Source organism: Hemiscyllium ocellatum, chromosome 5 (genome assembly GCF_020745735.1).
Source record: "Hemiscyllium ocellatum isolate sHemOce1 chromosome 5, sHemOce1.pat.X.cur, whole genome shotgun sequence".
NCBI lineage: Eukaryota > Metazoa > Chordata > Chondrichthyes > Orectolobiformes > Hemiscylliidae > Hemiscyllium > Hemiscyllium ocellatum.
This window is the reverse complement of record NC_083405.1, coordinates 66,242,283-66,268,346: the sequence shown is the minus strand read 5'-3', so window position 1 is coordinate 66,268,346 and position 26,064 is coordinate 66,242,283. Positions and strand designations below refer to the sequence as shown.

At 40.0% G+C, this 26,064-nt stretch overlaps 1 protein-coding gene across 1 annotated transcript in view; it reads right to left on the bottom strand.

Annotated features, from left to right (window-relative positions):
* Positions 1–6,610, bottom strand: part of vwc2 (von Willebrand factor C domain containing 2) — a 153,433-nt gene extending 146,823 nt beyond the window's left edge. Inside the window, exons 1-2 of the mRNA XM_060825484.1 lie at positions 6,519–6,610; positions 4,640–5,102 (exon numbers count right to left, since the gene is read on the bottom strand). Of these exons, the coding sequence (XP_060681467.1) occupies positions 4,640–5,056 (417 nt within the window). The 5' untranslated portion in view covers positions 5,057–5,102; positions 6,519–6,610. The remainder of the gene's footprint in view (positions 1–4,639; positions 5,103–6,518) is intronic.
* Between the last annotated feature and the right edge of the window lie 19,454 nt (positions 6,611–26,064).

The following is a 26,064-nucleotide window of genomic DNA, read 5'->3' as shown; positions in this document are numbered from 1 at the left end:
CGCCGCCATTTCCGCCACCTCCAAACGGACCCCACCACCAAGGATATATTTCCCTCCCCTCCCCTATCAGCGTTCCGCAAGGACCACTCCCTTCGTGACTCCCTCGTCAGATCCACAGCCCCCACCAACCCAACCTCCACCCCCGGCACCTTCCCCTGCAACCGCAGGAAATGTAAAACTTGCGCCCACACCTCCACACTCACTTCCCTCCAAGGCCCCAAGGGATCCTTCCATATCCGCCACAAGTTCACCTGTACCTCCACACACATCATCTATTGCATCCGCTGCACCCGATGTGGCCTCCTCTATATTGGTGAAACAGGCCGCTTACTTGCGGAACGCTTCAGAGAACACCTCCGGGCCGCCTGAACCAACCAACCCAATCACCCCGTGGCTCAACACTTTAACTCTCCCTCCCACTCCACCGAGGACATGCAGGTCCTTGGACTCCTCCACCGGCAGAACACAACAACACGACGGCTGGAGGAGGAGCGCCTCATCTTCCGCCTGGGAACCCTCCAACCACAAGGTATGAATTCAGATTTCTCCAGTTTCCTCATTTCCCCTCCCCCCACCTTGTCTCAGTCGGTTCCCTTAACTCAGCACCGCCCTCCTAACCTGCAATCCTCTTCCTGACCTCTCCGCCCCCACCCCACTTCGGCCTATCACCCTCACCTTGACCTCCTTCCACCTATCCCACCTCCATCGCCCCTCCCCCTAGTCCCTCCTCCCTACCCTTTATCTTAGCCTGCTTGGCTCTCTCTCTCTCTTATTCCTGATGAAGGGCTTATGCTCGAAACGTCGAATTCTCTATTCCTGAGATGCTGCCTGGCCTGCTGTGCTTTGACCAGCAACACATTTGCAGCTTTAGTCATCAACAGCTGATTAACTCAGGTCCTCAGGTAAAAGGTCTTAATTAAGAGATGTGCCAGACTTGAAGCTAAATGCCATTACCAACTACAGCAAAAACAGGCAAGGATATTCACGGTTTTCCATTTCTACAACAAATCTAACCTGAACCTTGGCAATGGGCTTCAAATCAGGACAAAAGATGATTCAGGAAGCTTGTGCATAATGTATTTTGGATGAATGTAAGCTACATCTATTACCATGCTGTTAATTAAGTAATGCATTTATAATCTACTTTCTTTCAGTAAAGTGCTTCATTAGTGTACATGCAACATACATTGCTTCATCAATCAGCATGCATACAGAATGTTACAAAAGCTCATTAGGTCAATATATTGCACTGTTTAAAACTTGAAGATATCTAAGTTCGAAGATATCTTCACAGGTTTTCCAATTATCTAATTCCAGTTCAACAGCAACAGTTTACATTTACATAATAATAACTAGAGACAAGACTAGATGAATAGGTTTGATACCTGAACGTGACATTGAAGACTTTTGTTTTGAAGAGGCCCCCAAAATAGAGGCTGATACCTTGACAGGCCCTACTTGATAGATGAACATCTATGGACACTAACTTTAAGCTGTTTCTAGCTGTGGCCACAGCAGGAAGATGTTCATTGACCACATAATTCACAGTCAATTCTACTCTATTGTACAATGTAGGCGTTTTATTCCAGGCATATGCTTCTTGACACTAAGCTCTTTGATATGATTATGCATAAAACACAGGCCAACAACCACTCAAACTTGATGCAGATGCCACATGAAATCAGATCTTTTACAAAACAGTTAACTTATTTGTGATGAGCAAAGTCAATAGCCATTTGTACGAAGTTTCTCAGTGACAGCAAATGATGGTACTTTAAAAAAAAATTAAGTACTAACTACTCTGTGATTTTGAATCCTTGTTAATAAGGAGGAATTTAGATTTGGAAGTTCAAATCCTAAACAGGGAATGGAGATTGCAGGGGCACTGCCCACAGTTTTTCAGTCTTCCCTAAACTTGGGGGATCCCAGAAGGCAGATCAAAGACTGCAGGGAGAAGGTGGGAAAATGGGATTAAGAAATCTACCAGCCATGATTGAATGGCAGAGCAGTCTCGTTGGGCTGAATGGCCTAATTGCTGCTCATATGTCTTATGGTCTTATGGTCTAAAATTGCAAATATTATGGCCTTGTAAAGATAAGCCCAGCAATTAATATTTATCAGTTTAACTTCTGTGGTGAGGAAACATCTAGAACAATTATTCCAGATAAAATTATTAGTAACATAGAAAAATGTGGGTTAATTAGGAACAGTAACATGGATTTCATGGAAATCATGTTTGTCTAACTTGGAGCTTTTGAAGTAGCAGAAAGGCTTGTTGTCAGTAACTCTGTTGATATGTATGTGGAATTCCAGAAGTCATTTGATAAAATGTCACACCAGACATGTGAGGATAATTATGGGTCATGGAATAAAAGACACAGTAGTAATGTGGATATGAAATTGGCTTAGTGATAGGAAATAGAGTAATGGTGAGTAGGTATTTTTCAAGCTGCAGGAAGGTTTTTGGTGAACTCCTCCAGGAGTTGATGTTGAGACCCTTACTTTTCCTCACATACATTAATCATCTAGATCTTGGTGTGCAAGTGACAATTTCAAAGTTTGCAAATGATATAAAGCTTGGAAGAATTGTATACAGTGATGAGGCAAGTGTAGAACTCTAAAAGAACAGTCAAATTGCGGAGTGGCTGATGGGTGCTAGATTGGGCTCAATGAAGAGATGTGTGAAGTGATGCATTTTGGTAGGAAGAACATTGCCAAACAAAAGCAAATAGGGGTTACATATCCAAACAGGGTGCTGGAGCAAAGAGACCCAACTGTATATGTGGACAGATCACTGGAGGTGACAGAGCAGAGAACAATTAATAAAACATAAAGTATCTTCAGCTTTATAAACAGTGACATTAGTACAAGAGCAAGGAGGTGATGTTGAACTTGTATAAGACATTTCTTTGACCTCAATTGGAGTATTATATACAGTCCTGGTTGCTTCAATAGAGGAAAGATGTGAATCCATTGAAGAGAGTGCAGAAGTGAATTTGAAAAATGTTTCCAAGGATTAGCAAGTTCTGTTAGGAGGTTAGATAAGAGGAGATTTGATAGAGGTTTTCAGAATCATGAGCAGGGTTGCTATGGTAGATAGGGAGAAATTGTTCCCTTTTGTAAAAAGATCAAAAAACCAAAAGGCAAAGATTCAACATGATTTGGAAAATAGCAAATGTGATGAGAAAAAAACATTTTTCACAAACCAGGTCATTAGGATATGGCACTGCCTGGAATTGTGGTGAAGTCAAATTCAATTGAGGCATCCAAGAACGTAATGAATAACATGTTGATCAAAATAGTGTGCAAAGGTACAGGGAGAAAGCAGGAAATTAGTAGAAGGTAATGATACTCATTTGAAGAGCCAGTGCAGGTACAATGGACCAAATGGCCTCCTTCCATGTCTTAACACTTCTATAATTTTCACTCTATGAAATATTTAAAACAAATCCAAGAGGGGACAATAAAAGTATAAAATTTTAAACTACCAACTATTCATATCTCACAGCCACTATGACACTTAACAATTGATAAATTAAGTGATACAGAGTATTTGGCACCTAAAATTATTTTTGCCTGCTTGTACACCTCCTGAGGGCAATGGTGAAGTAGTTGTAATAGTATCAGCTTAGTAATTCAGAATTTCAAGCTTGAACATAGTTTGAAATAACACCACAGTAACTATTGGAACTTAGTGTTAGCAATGCTATGAAAGTATTACTGCTTGTCATAAAGATCCACGTGGTTCACTGATGTCCTTTAGGGAATGAATGTGTCATCTTTTCCTGGTATAGCCATTATGTGACTCCAGATCCATTGAATGTGGATGATTCAACTATCCTCTGAAATAATCAAGCAAGGCACTCAGTTCCTGAGCATTAAGAGATGCGAAACAAAGACTTCCTTTGCGAGCAATAGTCATATCCAATGAACTGGTTTTAAAAATCTTGGACGAGTTGCTGTTTGGAATCATAGGCTAATACACATTTGTTAACTGCTCCCACCATGAGCCAGAAAAAAAATCCGAGCATAACAGGCGGATTAGCAAATCAAACAGAGGGCACAATATGATTCCTTTTGGTAACATGTACCGATAGTATCACAATAAAATATTAAAATTCAAATTGTGATTACAGTAGAAGAATGCTTTATTCAAACATGTATGCATGCTTATAAAATACAGAAACTAAACCATTTATACTGACCAAAATTTCAATTAATTATGCATATTTTCTGTTGCTATTTTAGGTGGTAAAAGATACAAAGCAAAAGTCATTTTTGTTTCTGTCAAATAAAACAAAATGCGCTCAGGATTCATCATTACCACATGACATCCCTGGATAGCGCATTTTGGGAAGTTGACTGAAAATAGATTGCGTCAACTACAACATACTCCTTCATTGATTAGCCCTCAAGCACTCATGGTCAACGTTCACACATGCGTAATGGCTACTTGTACAAGACTGGCCAAAACCCTGACCACAGTTTGAGACATCCCTTACAGAAAAGAGAACTTAAGATTATATAATTTTAAATGCAGAAGTGAAGAGAAACAAAAATAGCATATTACAGGAAAAGCATTTTATGATTAAATGTACAAAGTTCAAAATACCATGTGAAAGTAGGAGCATTTTCTTACCACAAATTCCTCCAACTGTTTATATTTTTTTTCCCGAAATTCACAGTAATTTTTCATTTCCTTGCATTCAGGGCAACAACGGCTGGTGTCCACTCGAATACAACGAGGATGCAAACTAGGGCACTCAGGTTTGACACACACTGGGCCATCTTCAGTGCAGACACACGGGCAGGCAGCAGGACCCGGTGTGAACTCCTCTCCAATTTCATACACAAAACCATTCTCATCCATGCAGCCTTTACCCCTGTAATCAGGGTATGAATATTCAGAGGTCGGTGCAGCACCAGTGACTGTGGGCAGTGGCTCAGGGCCTTCAGTGGTGTCTTTTTGGGGCTGGGACATACAACAGGGACAGCAGAGAGTGATGAAAAGCAGGCACCAGGTGAACGCAGGTGAGTAGATAATCCCAGGGGCCATGACAGGGATTTGTTAAGGGCATTCCTCACAGCCACAACTTCTCCCACTAGGACAAAAAGAGCACAGTTATTCACAGCGTTGGTATGGCAGCTTTAAAGGAGCTTCGTCATCTGATAATGCATCTTGAACGAGACTTCTGTTCAAAATGGCTACTTCATATGTGACACTTTCCCTGTTTGTTTCAATAAGTATAAGATTTAATATTAAATTAGCAAATTGAGATAAATCACTGCAACAGTTATAAATTGGCCTTTGAATTTTAATGAATTAAAATAGACAAATTTCCTCTAAGCTGGAAAAAGTTTTTCACTATTTCCAGGGAAACACCCCGATAAATTAACGCTGTTTCTTTACCACATAGATGCTTTGTGATTTAAACAAGACTTCAAAGGAGTTGGTAATCAGTTTAGCATCTGTATTTGTGATCAGAAGTACGAATTGATGGACTCTATCTTTAGTGACTTTAAAGTGGGGGATCTGACAAAGTCAGCGTGAGGTTAACGATTGTCAGGTGAGGAGCGAATTCCTGAAGATTGAAACTCAAGTTTCAAAGTTGAATTTGACCTTTTATTTATGAACAAACTTCATTTTCCGAGCAATACGGAGGTGACAGTTCCCTTGTGTCAATTACTTTCAGTGAGCCTGTCAACTTCTGTCACTAAAGACCATCTGAAGCCTCACAAGGAGAGTATCGCAAGGCAATGCCACACAAGCAGGGCATTGTCGTGAGATGAGAAAACCAACCTGTTCACCCCCTCCACTCAACGCTGCTTCGGGAGGGCACAAATTGCACGACGTCGCTAATAGTTTTCAGGCTACCACACATCATCAGGGCGAAAGCAGAACCTAAACCAGTATGTCATGCCCCAATAATTGGAGCATCCATAAAATGTGGTGGCCTATTTACTGAAGGTCGGAATGCGCTGGTACAGAGGGGAGATTCCGGTCGGAAAATACAGCGCCTGGTGGCATCTGGCTGTATCGAGGCGAGCAGCTCGCCAGGCGCGCGGTTCACTGCCGCCAGCGAGCTACTGGGGAGCTGCAGCAACATCCACACCGGCAACGCCGACTGTATACTGACCATATCTTGTTATTGTTTTTATTCTTCTTTTTTTATTTGACGTACCCTGTTTGCAGAGGATAAGATCGCTCTGCGAAGCCTGGGATCGCGTGTAATGCAGCTGTTGCTGCTGATGTTAACACAATCCAGCCAGACAGTCAAAACACACACAGCCACCGCAAACTTTAAATAAAATAAACAGCAATGCGCTCTTGCATATATTTATCAATAATGGTTTCCAAACAATCCGCTGATTTTAAGTCTCTGGCAACAAACTAATAAAAGTCAGAGCTGGTTACCTGCGTGATAGTCAGTCATTTTGTGTTTTTTTTTAAAGAAAAGAAAAACTGTGTGTCGGACGGGTCACTATAATTGAGGAAAACCCAAGAGTGTTTTCCATACCTGAAGAGTCGCCGCTATTTGAAGGGACTTTGGCGGGCAGAGCTCGGAGCTGCCGACGTGGGGACGCGCTGCCTGGCCGATCCGGCTCAGGATGTGGCCGCTGGAGCCTCACATTTAAAAAAAAGGATGAACGCCGCTGACCCGAAATAATGTAACTCCCGAACTGAATTCGGAGCTCCAGCAACAAGCAGCTGCGGCAGAGAGAGAGAGAGACGTACACGGTCCAGGGGGAAATCTGCTTCTCCGTCTACTCAATCTCTTTACGACCTGTAAACACCTCACACTCGGAATGGACCCACAACCACAGGCAAACTCAGCCCTGTTGGAGAAAATTAATTGAGCTATTTTCCTCCTTATATAAAAATCGCAGGCTTTATTGACCCGAGCTCCCGCACGATTTCAAAACAAACCTGCGTTTTAAGGGAGCAATGTCCCAAGTCACACGAGTGATCAAGCACTTAAGGTGGTAACAAATTATTCCAAGTGTCCGAAAGCTGTGCATGTAGTTCACCGGTTTTTTTTAAGTCAGTTCGCAATGAAACACGAGCTGCTTAATTAGCAATGACATGCTACATTTGAAATAAAAGAAGATAAAAGTAAACGAAATATCAAGGGTTGGAATCGAAATGCAAACCTGACAAACGTAAGAGAAAGGTTGGGGAGGAAAGTGCGTGTAACGCTTTGGTCAAATTAGGTTCATTTCGTTTCAGTTACTTTGAATGTCAATCTCAAATCCGAACTCTTGAGAAAACCGAAGGTTCTACAGTCCTCTCCAACCCTCCTGAAGATTGAAGGAAGGCTTGAAGAACGTAAAATATTTTGCTGAAGGGTCTTTTGCTCAATCTACCCATCTCACAATGCTTTTGTTTTGTAGCTTACTTCACTTTTTTTTTGGCTACTTAGAAGGGACTAGAAGATAATCTCTCCAAGAAAACATTTTAAGAATGAGCCTATGGACAAAGTTCCAGGCCCACACAGAATGGCAGTGAGTGACCATTGGATGCAGTAATGATCCATATTAGGACCCCAACCATTCATAACAAATCTTAATAATTTAGATAAGGGAACGAAATCTGATATCTCAAAATTTGCAGCTGGAACAAAGTTGGGTGGAAGGGATAGCTGTGAGGATAATGCACAGATGTCATAGAGTGATTTGGACAGGGTGAATGAGTGGGCATATGAATAGTAGATACCTTATGATGTGGATTAATGTGAGGTTATCTACTTTGGTAGCAAAAATAGGAAGGCAAATTATTATTTGAATGGCTGTAAATTGAGATGGGGAATGTGAAGTGAGACCTGGTGTCTTACTGTGCACTTTCAATGATAAGTGAGCAGGTTCAGCAGATACGAACAGGCAGTAAAGAAGGCAAACTTTGTAGTGGCCTGTATAGTAAGATATTTTGAGTGCAGAAATGAGAATATCTTGCTGCAATTGTAAAGGGTTGGTGAGGGCTCACTTGGAATAATGTGCGTAGTTTTGTTCTCCTTCTCCGAGAAAAGATGTTTTTGCTACAGAGGGTGTGCAGCGAATGTTTACCAAACTGGTTCTTGGGTTTACTGCACTGAAGTATGAGGAGAGATGAAGTCAGCTAGGATTATATTTACCAGAGTTGAGAAGAATGAGGAGAGATCTCATGGAAACCTATAAAATTCTAACTGGACTATTTGCAGGAAAGATGATTCTTTTGTTGGGGGAGTCCAGAATCAGGTTTCATAATGTAAGTATAAGGTATAAATCTTTTAGGGGATGAAGATGAGGCGAAATATTTTCACCCAGAGAATGGTGAGTCTGTGGAATTCACTACCACAGACAGTAGTTGAGGCCAAAATATTGTGTTTTCAGGAAGGAGGTAGATTTGGCTCTTGTGGCTAAAGGGATGAAGGGATATAATGAAAGGATGGGGTTAGTGTATTGAGTTCGATGATTAGCCATGATCATATTTAATGGCAGAACAGGCTTGAGGGGTCAAATTGCATGCTCCTGCTCCTGAATTCTACGTTTCTATGTAAGTGAGATTGAAATCCCCAGTCCCTTGATTGAACTGAAATTGAAGTGAATCTTAAAAGAACAGGAAGCAAAACTACCCATAATTCAATGTGAATAAGTGAGGCCAAAGAAAGTCCTGAAAACTCTTTGAATTTCAATTTGTTTAATTATCATTCAGTGTGCAGACCTATTTAAAAGTCCACAACTGGAAAAAGTTTTGTTTTCAATTTTTAATAAGAAGCAGAAAACATAAGGCAGGTCTCTATGAGGCAAAATGTTTTAAGAAAGGCTGGAAGAGTTGTAATAAAATTACATTGCCTACAATGTGCATGCCAAATAGTCATTTGCATGCAACAGGTAGATCTAAGAGATCCTTTAACCAACTGAATAGACTCAGCTCTGAATGCCAGCCACATCTAATCAGAAATACTGGCGGACAATTTAATAGCTGACTGGAGGAGGAGGAGGAGGGTCAACAAATATCTCCATCTCCAATGGTTGAGGGGTGTAACACATTGTGCAAAAGATTAGGCTGAAGCATGTACATTGTCAGCAAGAAGTGCTAATTGTTCAACTGGAGTCTCCATCTGAGATCTCCAGCACCACTGATGCCTGTCATCAGCCAATTCAGTTCAATCAATGGAGTCTCAAGAAATGGCTGAAGGCACTCAATACAGCAATGACTGTGGTTCTTGAAAACATCCCAACAGCAGTACTGAAGATTTGTAGTGCAGAATTAATCATACCCTAAACGAAGGTGTTCCAATCCATCAACAACATTGGCATCTAACACACAAAAGAGAAAAATGCCCAGGTATATCCTGTCTACAAAAAGCAGGATAAATTCATTTTGGCCAATTATGAGCATTCAATTCACATGCAAACATCAGCAAAGTGTTGGAAGGTCTTTTCAAAAAATGCTATCAAGCAGCTCTTAAACAATAATAACCTGCTCACTTATGTTCAGTTTGGATTCTGCCAAGGCCACTTAGCTCCTAGTCTCAAAACAGGCTTGATTCAAGCTAAAGAAGATAATTCAAAAGGTGAGGCTAACTGTCCTTGATGCCAAGGTAGCATTTAAAGTCATACAGTCATACAGCACAGAAACAGACCTTTTGGTCCAATCAATCTAGGCTGAACATAATCCCAAACTAAACTAGATCCACCTGCCTGCTCCTGGTCCATATCCCTCCAAACTCTTTCCTATTCATGTATATTTATCCAAATGTCTTTTAAATGTTGTAATTATGCCCACATTCGTCACTTCCTCAGGAGGTTAATTCCACACGTGAACCACCCTTTGTGTAAAATGATTGTCCCTCATGTCTTTTTTAAATCTCTTCCCCCTCACCTTAAAAATGTGCCAAATTCCCCATTCAAGGGAAATGGCAACTAGATTAGATTCCCCTACAGTGTGGAAACAGGTCCTTCAACCCAACAAACCCTCCGAAGAGCAATCCATCCAGACCCATTTCCCTATGACTAATGCACCAACATTCTAGGCAATTAAGCCTGGCCAACTCACCTGACCTGCACATCTTTGGACTGTGGGAGGTAATGCCATGCAGACAGGGGGAGAATGTACAAACTCCACATAGACAGTCGCCCAAGGCTGGAATCAAACCTGTGTCCCTGGTACTGTGAGGCAGCAGTGCTAACCACTGAGCCACCGTACTGCCCCCACCATGTCCACCATTAACTCTATCTCTACCTCATTATTTTATGAACTTCTATGAGGTATCCTCTTAACCTCCTGTGCTCCAGTGAAAAAAGTTCCAGCCTATCCAGCCTTTCTTTATAATCTTCCATACCCAGCAACATCCTGGGTAAACTTCTTTTAAACCCTCTTTAGCTTAATAATATCCTTCCTATAACTGCGTGACCAGAACTGGACACAGTATTGCAGAGGAGGCCTCACCAATATCCCGTACAACCTCAACATAACTTCCCAACTCCTATACTCAAAGGACTGAGCGATGAAGGCAAGTGTGCAAAATGTCTTTTTAACCACTCTGTCTATATGTGACATAAACTTGGAATTATGTACCCGTATCCCAAAGTCCCTCTGTTCTACAACACTATCCAAGGAGAAAGTGAGAACTGCAGATGCTGGAGATCAGAGCTTAAAAATGCGTTGCTGGAAAAGCGCAGCAGGTCAGGCAGCATCAAAGGAGCAGGAGAATTGACGTTTCGGGCATGAGCCCTTCTTCAGGAATGAGGGCCCTACCCAAGGCCCTACCATTTATTGTAAAACCCCTACCCTTGTTTGTTGCATTAAAATGTTGACATTGTTGCAGCACAAAAGCCTAGAATAATTGAAGTCAATGAGAATTGGTGGAAAACTCTCCACTGGTTGGAATCTAAGCTGAAAAAAATGGAACAGTTGTGATTTTTGAAGGTCAATCATCCCAATCCCAGGACATTACAGAAGGAGTTTGAAAAGTAGAGTTCTCAGTCCAATGTCTTCATCTGCTTCATTAGTGACTTTCCTTCCTTCATACAGCCAGCAGTGGAATATTAACTAATGACTTCACTACCTTCAGTTTATTCAAAAATACTCAAAAAGCTGGACATCATTCAAAATTAGTGAGTTTTGAAAAGATTTGTAGCTCAGGTTGAGGTTCTGATGTAGGTTTGCTCGCTGAGCTGGAAGGTTCATTTTCAGATGTTTCGTCATCATACTAGGTAACATCATCAGTGTGCTTTGGATGAAGCATTGGTGGTAGGGCTCACTTTCTATTTATGTGTTTAGGTTTCCTTGGCTTGGAAATTTCCTGTGGTGATACCATTTCTTGTTCTTTTTCTCAGGGGGTGAAAATGGGATCCAAGTCAATGTGTTTGTTGATAGAGTTCTAGTTGGAATACCATGCTTATAGGAATTCACATGCCTGTCTCTTATAGCCTTGTCCTAGGATGGAAGTGGTGTCCTTCCTCATTTCGTGATACTCATGAGAATGGGTTATTCTTTTTGTGACTAGTTGATATACTCCCTGCATTCTCCTCTACATCAAAGACATCTCAAAAATGACTGCCAGACTACTCAGACCTCTTGGCATCATGGTAACTCACAAAACCACCAACACACTAAAACAGCAGCTAATGAAGGTGAAAGACTGGATACAGACAACAAGCAAAACTAATGTCATTTACAAAATACCTTGCAAATACTGTAACAAACATTACATTGGACAAACAGGCAGAAAACTAGCCACCAGGAATCATGAACATCAACTAGCCACAAAAAGACATGATCCATTCTATCTAGTATCATTACATACAGATGAAGAAGGACACCACTTTGACTAGGACAACACATCCATCTTAGGACAAGCCATACAGAAACATGCATGAGAATTCCCAGAAGCGTGGCATTCCAACCGTAACTCCATCAACAAATACATTGACTTGGATCGCATTTACCACTCGCTGAGAAAAAGAACAGAAATTACATCACCACAGGAAATGATATTACCACAGGAAATGACAGCACCAACACAAGGAAACCTAAACACATACATAGAAAGTGGGCCATACCACCAGTGCCTCATCCAGAGGCTCATTGATGATGTTACCCTGTATAGTGAAGAAACGTCTGAAAACGAACCTTCTAGCTCAGCGAGCAAACCTACATCCATCATTCAAAATTATTTGATTGGAATGTCATGTGACATATTCCACCCACCTTCTTATGCACTGTAGCAGTATTGTGTATCATCTACAAGATGCACTGCATCAACTTACAAAGCTGTTTAGACAGCGGTGTCCAAACATGCAATCTTTAACACATAGAAGGATAAAGGCAGCAGATACATGGAATTAAAACCACCTGCAAGCCCCTCTTCTAGCCACTCAAAATTTTGATTTGCAATCTTATCATTGTCACCTCACTGTTGCTTAGTCAAGATCCTGCAACTTCCTCGTTGATAGCACTGTGAATGTAACTATACCGACAGGACTGCAATGTTTCAAGAAAGCAGTTCACCAAGGGCAGTTGTAATGCCTACATCTCATGAATGAATAAAACAAAATGCAACTCCTCAGATACTGAACCAATACTTTCCCATATCCAGTAAGATCTGGAAAATGAATCAGGCTTGGGTTAATCAGTGGAAAGGAACATTGGCGTCACACAAATATTAGACATTAACCATGTAAATGGTTAAGACATTATTGCTCCTTGAAATTCAATGACATTTCCATCACTAAGTTCCCCATTATCATCCTAGTGGTTACAATTAACTAGAAACCTGAACTAGTCTAACTTCCTAAATGCTTTAGCTACAGGAAGCTGTCAAAGACTGGAAATTCTGTGGCGAGTGACTCCCAAAATCTGTCTCCCAAAATCTGGTCCCCATCTACAAGTCAGGAGTATGAAAGAATACTCTCCAATTGTCCAACAATTCTCAAAGCCTGTCACAATCTAGAACAAAACAGTGTGCTTCATTGACATTCCAAGCACCAACTTAAAACCACTGTCATGCCCAGTGGAAGTAATGTGTACAATAGACACAATGCACTTCAGCAACTCTCCAAGAACCTTTTGGTAGCACCTCCTAAAATTGCAATCTCTACTATCTAAAAATGCAGTGGAAATCGATGCATGGGACCATCATCACCAGCACTTTTCCCTTTAAATCAGACTATCCTAGAGTGTGGTTCCTTCACCATCACAAGATCAAAACCATGGTTTACTTCCAAACAGTACTCTGGATGTAGTTGCAGTCACTGCTGGAACATTGATGGATGTACCTTTGCTATTTACTGATCAATTTTTCAACATGCCGATGGTTGGCTGGGCCTTATATTAAAAATATGTTAATAATATTTTAATATGTTTGCTTTCATTCTGAAGCACGGAATCTGCTCAATAGTACATTTTTGAATATGTAACAATCAATTGTACATTAAATTACTTGTAACGTTGCAAGACAAAATGAAAATTGTGGTGCTCAAAAGGAACTTGGACACTCTGAGGTGAATGCCTTACAAGGAAAACTGCAGTGTCTCTTCCAAAGAAATATGTCTTGAACCATGCTGTATCTGATAATTATTATTACTGGGATATGGCATGAGTTGGAAGCATTTTATGCACATCCAAAATTGAACTTGAGAAGACGTTGGTGAGCTTCTATCTTTGACAACTGCAGTCCTTGTTGTGGATGCAGCTAAACCACAAGGACTGGAGTTGTTCCTTGGATGCTGCCTGACCTGCTGTGCTTTAACCAGCAACACATTTTCAGCTCTGATCTCCAGTATCTGCAGACCTCACTTTCTACTCTAAGATAGAAGCTCACCATCATCCTCTCAAGTTCAATTTTGGATGTGCATGAAATGTTTCCCAATGATGCTATATCCCAGTAACAATAATTATCAGGTACAGCATGTTTCAAAATACATTTTTTTTTGAAAGGCACTGCAGTTTTCCTGGTAGGACATTCACCTCAGAGTATACAAGTTCCATTTGAGCACCACAGTTTCCACTTTTTCTTGCAATGTCACAAGTAACTTAATGCATATTTGATTATTATATATTCGTAAAGTACGTTTGAGCTGACTCCATGTTTCAGGATGATATCAAACATATTAAAATATTATTAACATTTCAACCACTGACATACCGAAAAATAGATCAGAAAAAAAGTAAAGATATGTCCATCAATGTTCCACTAGGGAATGTACATTCATCAGCTCAACAAGACAACCAGGCATCAGATGACTGGATGATAGCACTACTGGTTAGACAGGATGAGATTGTCAGCAAAAAAAATGCCTAATGTCCATCAGATTCCATTTGTCTCCAAAAGAAAATGTTTAATATTTTATGTTGTGTTAAAGAGATAGGACAATAATGCATCAGTATCAGTAACAAACTTAGAAGTGAACTTAATATAATTGGTTGCATAATTCTATCTGGATTATCTGTCTACAGTAAATGACCTTCTACATTGCTACAGCAAAAGTCCACACAAATCCATTAATCTATTGTTGCTTTGTAGAATTGAAGGATAAAGGCAATATTCAGGGAATAACTTTGGGAAGTTATTTTTTGATAAATATCTCTTACAGCCAACAATAAAAAAATTGCATTGTCCTCCGTCCAATATTACTTACACAAGAAATTCATGACTCCACCCCTCTGTTGTACTGAAAATACCTAACATCAATTTTAACTTCTAAATAGGTGATCAACCACAGGAACTGCATGTTTTTGACAAATGATGGCACAGTTGTAAAGTTACCAGGGAAATGGCTTAAAAGCCATCATGACCAATGGGTGAATTTTAAATTCAATAAAATCTGAAATGAAATGCTAGCTTAATGTTGACCATGTAACAATTGTTGATGGTTGTAAAAATACATTGAGTTCATATATCTTTTAGGGAGCAGGCCTATATGTGACTCCAGACAGACAGGCAATGAGGCTGACTCTTAACTGCCCTCTGAGATGATCTAGAGAACCAACCAGTTGAAAGAGAATTAGGGATAGTTAAAACATCAACCTTGCTGGTGATGACAACATCCCAGGTGAGAACTAAGAAATAGCTCTTTGAATCTGCGGCTGCCAAGATCTGGGAAGGCAATATGGGTATATAAAGTCTATCAAAGCTCTTTTGTACTGCATCCTATATCAAAGCAGTATAACCCGATTCCTCATATGTACGGAATTAGAGACCTAATTAGGATCTGGCATGCATGACCTGTGAATATGATAGAGATACATTCAGTGAAGTTTTCAAAAAGATTGAGTATTCTCTGAAGAGAAAACAAAATGCAGTGCTACAGGGTAAAGGCAGGTATCAGGACTGGGTGAATGGGGCTTCATTAACTGAACAGGTCATTTGCAATGCAGACTGAGACCAAAAGTAAAGGTTCAATTCCCATACCGGCTGAAATACCTATGAAGTCCCCACTGTCTCAACTTCTCTCCTTGCATGAAGTACAGTGACCGTCAGCTTAAACTCACCACCAGTCATCTCTCTTGAATACAAGAGCAACTTATGGTGACTCACTTCACTTCCTTGCAGAGAGACAGCATGGAAATGATAGACCAAACAGCTTCATGCTGTTCTGAAACCTATGAATCATTACAATGAAGTAAACCTGAAATTGACACTTTCTACTTCTGCTTACTATGTTTATCTGCAGTGGACAGTGGTGGTGGAGGTAATTCTGCGAGACCATGTTATCCCAACAGTTTTATAGATGCAGGTCAGCCTCTCCGGTTGAAATGGCAACTATTCAAGAATAGGATAGGGACCTAGTGTAAATAGGTCCAGTTCTTCTAAACAATATATATGCCAATGAAACCCCTATAGTGGCATTCATGGAGGGCATTCATAGCTATTGTTCATTTATTTTTCCATGCCAATACAATAGATTGTTTATTTTGCTGAATAATCCAAGTAATAATGCACAACATTAATAACGAAAATTTTTTAGGTAATCAAGTAAGCAGTCTCCTTTTTAGGTTACGAAGTAAGAAAAATTTAAAGAAAGGATTTTTTTTGCATATTTCCAATTTTCCTCAATGATGTTTCCTCAACTGATGTAAGGGCCTGGCAATTCTGTAGTACAGTAACCATTTGCAGGCACTGAACAATCATTTAAGCCTAAAATATAGTGAACAATTGAAGTTCACTAATTATAAATGAACGTGCGTCAACAATCAGTGGTATAGGCAAAAAAACTACTTCCTTGCCTGAAACACATGCCTAATATTAGGTTGTTATGAATGTACCCAGCATCCAGCTTAGATCCATACATAGGCTGGGTCCAATAACTATCTATTTCACCTGTTTAACTGCAAAATCAATGTTGCAATGTTAAACAGCTGAGCTGGCCCCCAGACTTGGACTTGGTGGGGTTGGCGAGCAGGCTGCTTCTATTCTTGGGAGGAGGGAACTCATATGGCCGTTCCCCCCAATATCTTCATGCAGTTGAGAACAACCGTTACCTCCTTCTAGTTCTACAAAATATAATTTTTTGTGTTTTTATTTTTCTGTTGGATCGCTAGCCAGTTTTGAGTGGAATGTGCACAGTTACCGTAGTATAGACCAGAAATTGCAAATTCTGATTTTTCAATTATCATTGCACCATGAGTAGTACATTTGCCAGTTAACTTATGAGGAAGCTGATTTCTACTTCTTCAGAGAGTTGATAACAAAATTAAAGAAATTTGTGATCTGTGGCAAACTTTGAGTAATGCAAAAGGGTACCACCAAAGTGCAAGTTTTTCTTTTCATCCTTCCAAGAAAGTGCTTGACAGATTCAAAGTAACAAATCCATAACAGGTGCGTTGAATAAAATAAAACCTTAGCCTAGTGATAGTTGGAGAAATGATCAACAGAATTTAATTAATTTAAGTTAGCAGAGGGGGTGACAGGTAATTGGCATTATTGCTAGGCTTTAAATCCAGAGACCCAAGAAATGTTCGAGAGACCGAGGTTCGAAATCCACCATGGCTGATCTAGTTCACTAATATCCTTTAGTGAAGGAAACTGCTGTCCTTATCCAAACTGGCTTCCAGTGACTCCATACCACTCATCAATGTAGTTGGTTCTTAAATGCCCTCTGGACAATGGATGCTGGCCTTGCCAATAATGCCCACATCCCATAACTTAGTGTAAATATTTGTTTATTTTTCAGTGAGAGAATTTCAAAAACAACAACAAAAACTTTGCAAAGATCTGCTACACATATAAGGAAAGTATTGGATGTGGTGGTACTGGAAATAAAATACCACAAGCCTTGTCAACAAGACTTGATGTCCACAGTACGCTTGTGATAGAAGTTTCACACAAAGTCAATCATATATTGCAAGGGTGGGCAATGCCAATTTGTCCATTTTGAACAACAATAACTTGTAATTATGTAGCACCTAGCTTAGAGAAATTAGGCTTGTGGGAGAATAGGTGGTCTCATGAACATGAAAGGAGATAGGATTGAATCAAGGAAAATAGGAGATCTGTTGTCACAAAGATATTGTGTGCCTAATTTTAGGCCAGAAGACCTGTGTTCAAGTCTCACCTGCCCTAGGTATGGCATAACATAGCAGAAAAGTTGATTAAAATAACTCAAATCTAAGGGAGATTTCAACTCGGGTCTAGGAGGACAAACTTTCTTCCTTCTTCAAACTCCGAGGAAGAAAGTTTGAACCTTGGAGAAGAGAGGGATGTGGATAAAGCAGCTCAGCAGGTCTGGCAGCATCTGTGGAGAGAAATCAGAGTTAATGTTTTGGGTCAAGTAACCCTTCCTCGGAACTCCAACCCGAAATGTTAACTTTGATCTCTCTTCATAGATGCTGCCAGACTTGCTGAGCTTTTCCAGCAATTTCTGGTTTTGTTTCTGATTTAGAGCATCTACAGTTTTTTTTTATAAAAGTGGCTAAAACAGCTGATTGCAACTGATGGCCATAACAGCAAGTTAATGAGCTCTCACCTGTGTTCCTGATACTTCAGAATATTGTCAGAAATATTAACTAATCAAATTGAAATTTGGGACTTCCAACCAATTTTTCAGATCAAAAAAGTAATCATTTACTAATTGACAGAAATTTTACAAAATGAAACAGGAAGCAAAATATATCAAAATAGTGTTTTCATCTTAAAAGATATGTAGCCATTGGAATATGTTACTGACAATTAACAAACAGGCATACAATATAATACAGTACTCAGAGAGCAATTCTCAATATGATTCATCCACTTGTCCACTGCACCCTAAACACATGAGTTATGGAAAGCCAGGGGGAAGGCATAGAGATTGTTTATGGCACTTTATTGCAGTTCCTTCACTGAAGAATAATCCCAGTGGAAAATTACCTCCGAGCATCCGCAGAAAATGAAAGAACTTGCATTTATCTAAAAGCCTTTCTTGGTTATCCAAAGCAAATGTGTACATTTGAAAAATAATCAATAGCATTATATCAGGTATGAAGGTAGGTAGATGGGGGGATAATCTCTGAAAACGTGGTGGGGCTGTCAGACCTAAGTGGACCTTTTTCAACAAGCGCTTCAAATTTTTCTTCAAATTCAATTATTACAATCATTTTGTTTTCAGAAAATCCATGTTCATGACAAAGACACATTGAGGAGAACATGTCTGAAGAGCATGACTGAACGCTGCAAAAACCTGTATTCTCCTATTTTTATATTACACAAATATGGAAGACTTAAATTCAGACTATTATAGATTCACACTCCCCAACTCATGATCACGCTTCCATTCTTGCAAACTTCTTTAGAATATATTTAATATGTCATAACTATTGATATAGTTTCAATTACCGATTAGCATTTAATATCTTGTTTTGTAAGTTTGCAATCTATGATACATTTTTCACTTTACATTCAGCATGTTATTAAGTTTTACAGTTTATAAATGATTCAATAATTATTTTGCAGTAAATAGTGAGAAAATGAAAAATAGAAAAAATAAATGATATATATCTGCACTTTCTAAAATTACTGAAATATATCTATAAAGAATGTAAACAGTCATTGGCATGAGTTGGTTAAATATATTCAAGAACTTTGGTTTATTGAGATTAATGCAGCAAATAAATTCTGTTCAGGAAAATGAAAAATCAGCTAAATATGAGGATGAGACAGTCAACTAAAATGTAAGGGACATGTAAGGGAGCTCTGCAATTACTGATATTGAAAGTTCACATCCAGTTACTTTAATTGGGCTGCCAGATGTTAGAATATCAACACACTGCTCTCAAAATCCATATTTCATACAAGTCATCTGGCCATATGAGAAATTATCTCAACCATTTCCTTAAAATTATTGTTTTTATGCACAATTTTGCCATTTGTCAATTTTATGTCATTTCCCACATTACAATCAATATTTATCCAGAGAGGTATACGCTATCACTTGTTAACAAAGATTTAATGGTCTTGTGGATCACAAAAATCCTTGACATAGAACTGGACTGAAAAATAAATTAAATAACTCTTGGTCACTGACAGAACAGCAGCTCCCATACTACTTTATAGGAGTTAAAGATATTTGATTAGTTCATGAATTTGCATTAATATTCTTACAACATATTCACTAGATATATGGACATAATTGAAAGTGTTGATTATCCTGGTCAAATCTTAGAAACTAAGTACATATTTAGAGAGGGTAAAATTTTATAATTTGATTTATAATGCAGTAATGAAGGCACTTGTTAATATGGGCAAACATTCAATGTAATATAAAAATCAAATTTACTTATCTTTCTTTTTATTAAGGTATCTCTTATCAACTTTATGTAAGCAGCACAATACTGTCAAAATGCAAATAGCAAATTGGTCATAGGATGTGACTGATATTTATACAGGCATTTTCTGAAACCACCTTTTGCCTTCTCAACTACCTTTCCCCCATCCCTAACCTCCTATTTATTACTCAGCCTACTTCCTCGCCAGACAGTCCTAATGAAGGGCTTGTGCCTGAAACGTTGACTCTCCTGCATCTCTGATGCTGCCTGACATGCTGTGCTTTTCCAGTCTCATACTTTTGACTGACTCTCAAGAATCTGTAGTCCTCACTTTCTCCTAGCAAATGCAACTTTGATGCCCTCCATAGGACATTTTTTTGTTCAGTGCATTTCTCAATGTTGATGTACATTGAGCTTGAGTATATAGGCCATAATAGCACAATTTGCAGATGGTATGAAAGTAGGCAGGATAGTTAGAGTCATATCGGCATAATACCGTATGGCATGGAAACATACCCTTCAGTCCAATTCACCCTTGCTGACCAGATATCCTAAATTAATCTAGCCCCATTTGCCAGTATTTGACCCAACTCCTCTTAATCATATATCCATCCACATGTCTTTTAAATGTTGTCACTATACTAGCCTCCACCACTTTCTCTGGCAGTTAATTCCATACATGCACCACCTCTGTGTGAAAAAGTTACCTCTTAGGTCCCTTGTAAATCTTTCCCCTCTCATCTTAAACCAGGTGGATAAATCCCCAGGACTTGATCGGGTGTATCCAAGAACTCTGTGGGAAGCCAGAGAAGTGATTGCTGGGCCTCTTGCTGAGATATTTGTATCATCGATAATCACAGGTGAGGTGCCGGAAGACTGGAGATTGGCAAACGTGGTGCCACTGTTTAAGAAGGGCAGTAAAGACAAGCCAGGGAACTGTAGACTTGTGAGCCTGACTCAGTGGTGGGCAAGTTGTTGGAGGGATTACTGAGGGACAGGATGTACATGTATTTGGAAAGGCAAGGACTGATTAGGGATAGTCAACATGGCTTTGTGCATGGGAAATCATGTCTCACAAACTTGATTGAGTTTTTTGAAGAAGTAACAAAGAGAATTGATGAGGGCAGAGCAGTAGATGTGATCTATATGGACTTCGGTAAGCGTTCGACAAGGTTCCCCATGGGAGACTGATTAGCAAGGTTAGATCTCATGGAATACAGGGAGAACTAGCCATTTGGATACAGAATTGGCTCAAAGGTAGAAGACAGAGGGTGGTGGTGGAGGGTTGTTTTTCAGACTGGAGGCCTGTGACCAGTGGACTGCCACAAGGTTCGATGCTGCGTCCTCTACTTTTCATCATTTATATAAATGATTTGGATACAAGCATAAGAGGTACAGTTAGTAAGTTTGCAGATGACACCAAAATTGGAGGTGTAGTGGACCGGAAAGAGGGTTACCTCAGATTACAACAGGATCTAGACCAGTTGGGCCAATGGGCTGAGAAGTGGCAGACGGAGTTTAATTTAGATAAATGTGAGATGCTGCATTTTGGAAAGGCAAATCAGAGCAACACTAATACACTTAATGGTAAGGTCCTGAGGAGTGTTGCTGAACAAAGAGACCTTGGAGTGCAGGTTCATAGCTCCTTGAAAGTGAAGTCGCAGGTAGATAGGAGAGTGAAGAATGCATTTGGTATGTTTTCTTTTATTGATCAGAGTATTGAGTACAGGAGTTGGGAGGACATGTTGCGGCTGTACAGGACATTGGTAAGGCCACTGTTGGAATATTACGTGCACTTCTGGTCTCCTTCCTATTGAAAAGATGTTATGAAACTTGAAAGGGGTTACAAGGATGTTGCCAGGGTTGGAGGATTTGAGCTATAGGGAGAGGCTGAACAAACTGGGGCTGTTTTCCCTGGAGTGTCAGAGGCTGTGGGGTGACCTTATAGAGGTTTACAAAATTATGAGAGGCATGGACAGGATAAATAGCAAAGTCTTTTCCCTGGGGTCGGGGAGTCCAGAACTAGAGAGCATAGGTTTAGGGTGAGAGGGGAAAGATATAAAAGAGACCTAAGGGCAACTTTTTCACTCAGAGGGTGGTACGTGTATGGAATGAGCTACCAGAGGAAGTGGTGGAGGCTGGTACAATTGCAACATTTAAGAGGCATTTGGATGGGTATATGAATAGGAAGGGTTTGGAGGGATATGGGCCGGGTGCTGGCAGGTGGGACTAGGTTGGGTTGGGATATCTGGTCGGCATGGACAGGTTGGACCAAAGGGTTTGTTTCCACGCTGTACATCTTTTTGACTCTATACCCTCTAGTTTTGGGCAATCCCACCACAGAGAAAAACCCTTAGCTATTCACTCAATCCATGCCCCTTATGATTTGATAATCATCATAAGATCACCTCTCAGCCTCCGATGCTTAAGGGAAAATAGCCCCTGCCTATTCAGCCTCTCCCTCTACTCAAACTTTTCAACCCTGGCAACATCCTTGTAAATCTTTTCTGACCACTGTCAAGTTTCACAGCATCCTTCCAATGGCATGGAGACCAGAATTGAATACAGTATTCCAAAAATGGCCTAACCAATGTCCTGTACAACTGCAACATGACCTCCCAACTCCTACACTCAATACACTGACCAATAAAGGAAAGCATATCAAACATCTTCTTCACTATCCTATCTACCTGCGATTCTGCTTTCAAGGAACTATGAACCTGCACTCCAAGGCCTCTTTGTTCAGCAACACTGCCAAGGTCCTTATCATTAAGTGTGTATGTCCCGCACTGATTTGCCTTTCCAAAATGCACCACCCCACATTTATCTAAATTAAACTCCATTGACCACTCCTCAGCTCATTGGTCCATTGATCAAAGTCTCATTGTGCGCTAAGATAATCTTCTTCACTGTCCACTACACCTTCAAGTTTAATGTCATATGAAAACTTACTAACTATGCCTCTAATGAAAAGCAACTCACCACCACCACTCTCTGTCTTCAACCTTCTACCTTTGAGCCAATTCTGCATTCAAATGGCTAGTTCTCCCTGCATTCCATGTGATCTAACCTAGCTAACCTGTCTACCATGAAGAACCTTATTGAATGAGTTACTGAAGTCCATATAGATCATGTCCACCACTCTGTCCTCTTCAATCCTATTAATTACTTCTTCAACAAACTCAATCAATTTAGTGAGATATGATTTTCTGCACCCTAAGGAGAAAGTGAGGACTGCAAATGCTGGAGATCAGGGTCGAGGGTGTGGTGCTAGAAAAGCACAGCAGGCCAGGCAGCATCAGATGAACAGGAGAATCGATGTTTCGGACATAAGCCCTTCATTAGCCCTTTCCTGATGAAGGGCTTATGCCTGAAATATTGATTCTCCTGCTCCTCGGATGCTGCCTGACTTGATGTGTTTTTCTAGCACCACACTTTCCATGCACTAATCCAAGTTGATTCTCCCTAATGATTCCTTGCTGTTCTAAATACATGTAAATCCTGTCCCTCAGGATCCCCTCCAACAACTTGCCCACCACTGATGTCAGGCTCACCAGTCTATAGATCCCTGGCACCACATTAGCCAACCTTCAGTCTTCTGGCACCTCACCTGTGGCTATCAGTGATACAAATATCTCAGCAAGGATAGATTCCAAAGGAGTTCTAGGGTAAACCTGATCAGGTCCCAGGGATTTATCCACCTTTATATGTTTTAAGATGTCCAGTATCTCCTTCTGTATAATATGGACATTTTTCAAGCTGTTACTATTTATTTCCCCATGTTCTCTGTCTTCCATATCCTTGTCTACAGTAAACACTGACGCAAAATACTCGTTTAGTGTCTCCCCGCCCCCATTCACTCCTTTGTTTCTCTTAAAGTCAGCTGTATGCAACTTGGGAAGTATGTAAGTAGGTTAGATGGCTGTGCAAATAGATGTCAGGTTAGATTTAGCATTGAGGTATTCACCAAGAATAGTAAGAATGAAATATACGTGTGATAAACCTTTAAAAAGCATTAAGGGTTCTGATACACAAGGGTTCTGGACAGCAAATTGTGAACACAGCAAAAATCGCCTGGGAACTTAGCTCAGAAGTTTAAATGTATCGGAATTGTCGCATGATCCCAATGCAATAATAAGGCTGAGACAGGACGACAGCAAAGTGACCAGTGGGCTTGATTCAGATAGTACCAGAGAGCTGTGGGTACCTCATATAATCCATGAGATAGCTCATGACTGAGAATGGGAAACAAATTCAGTCAGCCTGGATGTCAGAGGAGGATTTCGAGGAAGCTGAGGGAGAGAGAACAGTGGGAATGTCGGTAAGAAATGGGCAGCAGGATGAGTTAGAATGAGCAAGAATGCAATAAGATTAAGTAAAAAGAACTTGGATGTTGCTTTTGGAAGCCAGCTTGCAACTGTTCTTTTAATTACCACTGCTTTGAGTACTGCATGTCTGGTGCCCATTAATGCCAAATATGTCTAATTGTTACAAACAGAAACCTGGCATTCCAATTGAGGGAGCTGGTTCAATATGATGTGTAGTGCTCATCTGACCTGAAATGAGTGTGTGCCATGTTGTTCTTTTCAGGTCTGTCAAAGTGGTTCCGACATCGTTTGAATATTGGGGCCAGTTTTTTGAATAATACTTCAAGACAATATCCACTTAAAAGATGTAATGATGAGAAAGAAAAGGCAATTTAAAATGAGCCAACTAGAACTCTACAACTTGTAATTTTTTTTTCTGAGATCTCCCTGGAGCATTAAAATAGAATTCACACTGTGTGCAAGTCCAATGCTCTTACTAAAATGAGGGAGATCAGTTACTTCACATCAATTTGCAATACTTCAGTTTGCTGGGGACCCACTTTAAATATGGTAAACAAAAACAGTCTGGCTCTGTCCTGTGTGACTCTATGACTCTGTAAAAATTCTGTTGAACTTTCTGCTGGGATGCCAATAGTAGAGACCTCAGGCAGTTAAGCAGCAAAGTGAAAAAGATCTAACAGAGTAAATGGCCTACATTTTGTACATTTTTTTTACTTAGGAGACATTCTAGTTTTTTTTTCTTAAACCACACCCTGAGGGCCCAAGGTCATTTAAGACTACCCTTTTCACTTGGTTCCTATTCCTTGTGTGAGGCTCTGTTTTTGCCCATGATGCAATCACGAGTTGAGGAATTTGTTGAAATGAGATGGTAGAAAATACAAAATTAGTCCCCCAGAAACATCATCATACTGTATGGAGATAGTTTTGTCCTGTTAGAGGAAGAATGTCAGGTGATGAAGAATGTGTTGGTCCTCGCCAATGACTGAATGTCTTTCTCATACAATAATAACACGAACAGTATACAAATCAACGTCCTGACAAATAATCACTAACCAGAAATTGAATTGGACCAGTTGTGATAATGCTGTGGCTTTATGAGATTATTTTGTCCTTTTTTTTAAAGAGACATTTTAAGACAGAGGTGAAGAGCTGGCTAGTGAAGATTCATGAAGTGAACAGCTTGGGAGGCTTTGCATTTTGTTTTAAAGTTGGAACAATAGAAGCAGCCTGGATAACTGTGGCCAGCTGTTATAGGTCAGGATTTCCACTTTTCAACTTTTTAGTTTTAAGCCGTTACTGTTGGCTTCTCAACAGGATTGAAGTCACTAGAATTTTGAAGAAATAGATGGTATCTTTTCCCTCTCTCGATTACAACCAAAAGCTGGGATTTCTGTCTGATACTGGATTATCTGTGTGTGAGACTAATGTATTTTTCTGAATTTGTCTTTCAGCCAAGGGGTGTGTTCATGGAATAGTTAATTAGTAATAGTTACTGTATCAATTATTTGGTTGAGTTTTCCAATACAATTAAGCTATTCTGAGTTTTTCTTTCTTTTGTTGTATTTTACCTCTAGTGCTTATTTATATTGTGTTTTGCTTAATGTCAAGTAGTTTGACCAATCAAATTGCACAGCACAGTACAATTGCCTTTAAAGTAAGAAAAAGTTAGCTTCTGGGATATCTTCTTAAAATATTTTGAGGGGGTCTGGTCTGGTCTTGTCCATAATACAGTGATAAAGTTATTGTGGCTACAAGCGCAGGTGAGAGGCTAGGAATCCTGCAGCTAGAAATTCATCTCCTGTCTCCCAAAGGTTGTCCACAGTCTGCTGGAAACAAGTTACGGCTATGTTGAAATATTCCCCACTTGCCTGGATGAGTGTAGTTCCATTAACACTCAAGAAGCTTGACATGATCTAGGACTAAGCAGCTTGCTCGATTGGCATCAGATCCACAAATATTCACTCCTTCCACCACCAATGTGCAGCAGGAGCAGTGTGTATCATCCACAAA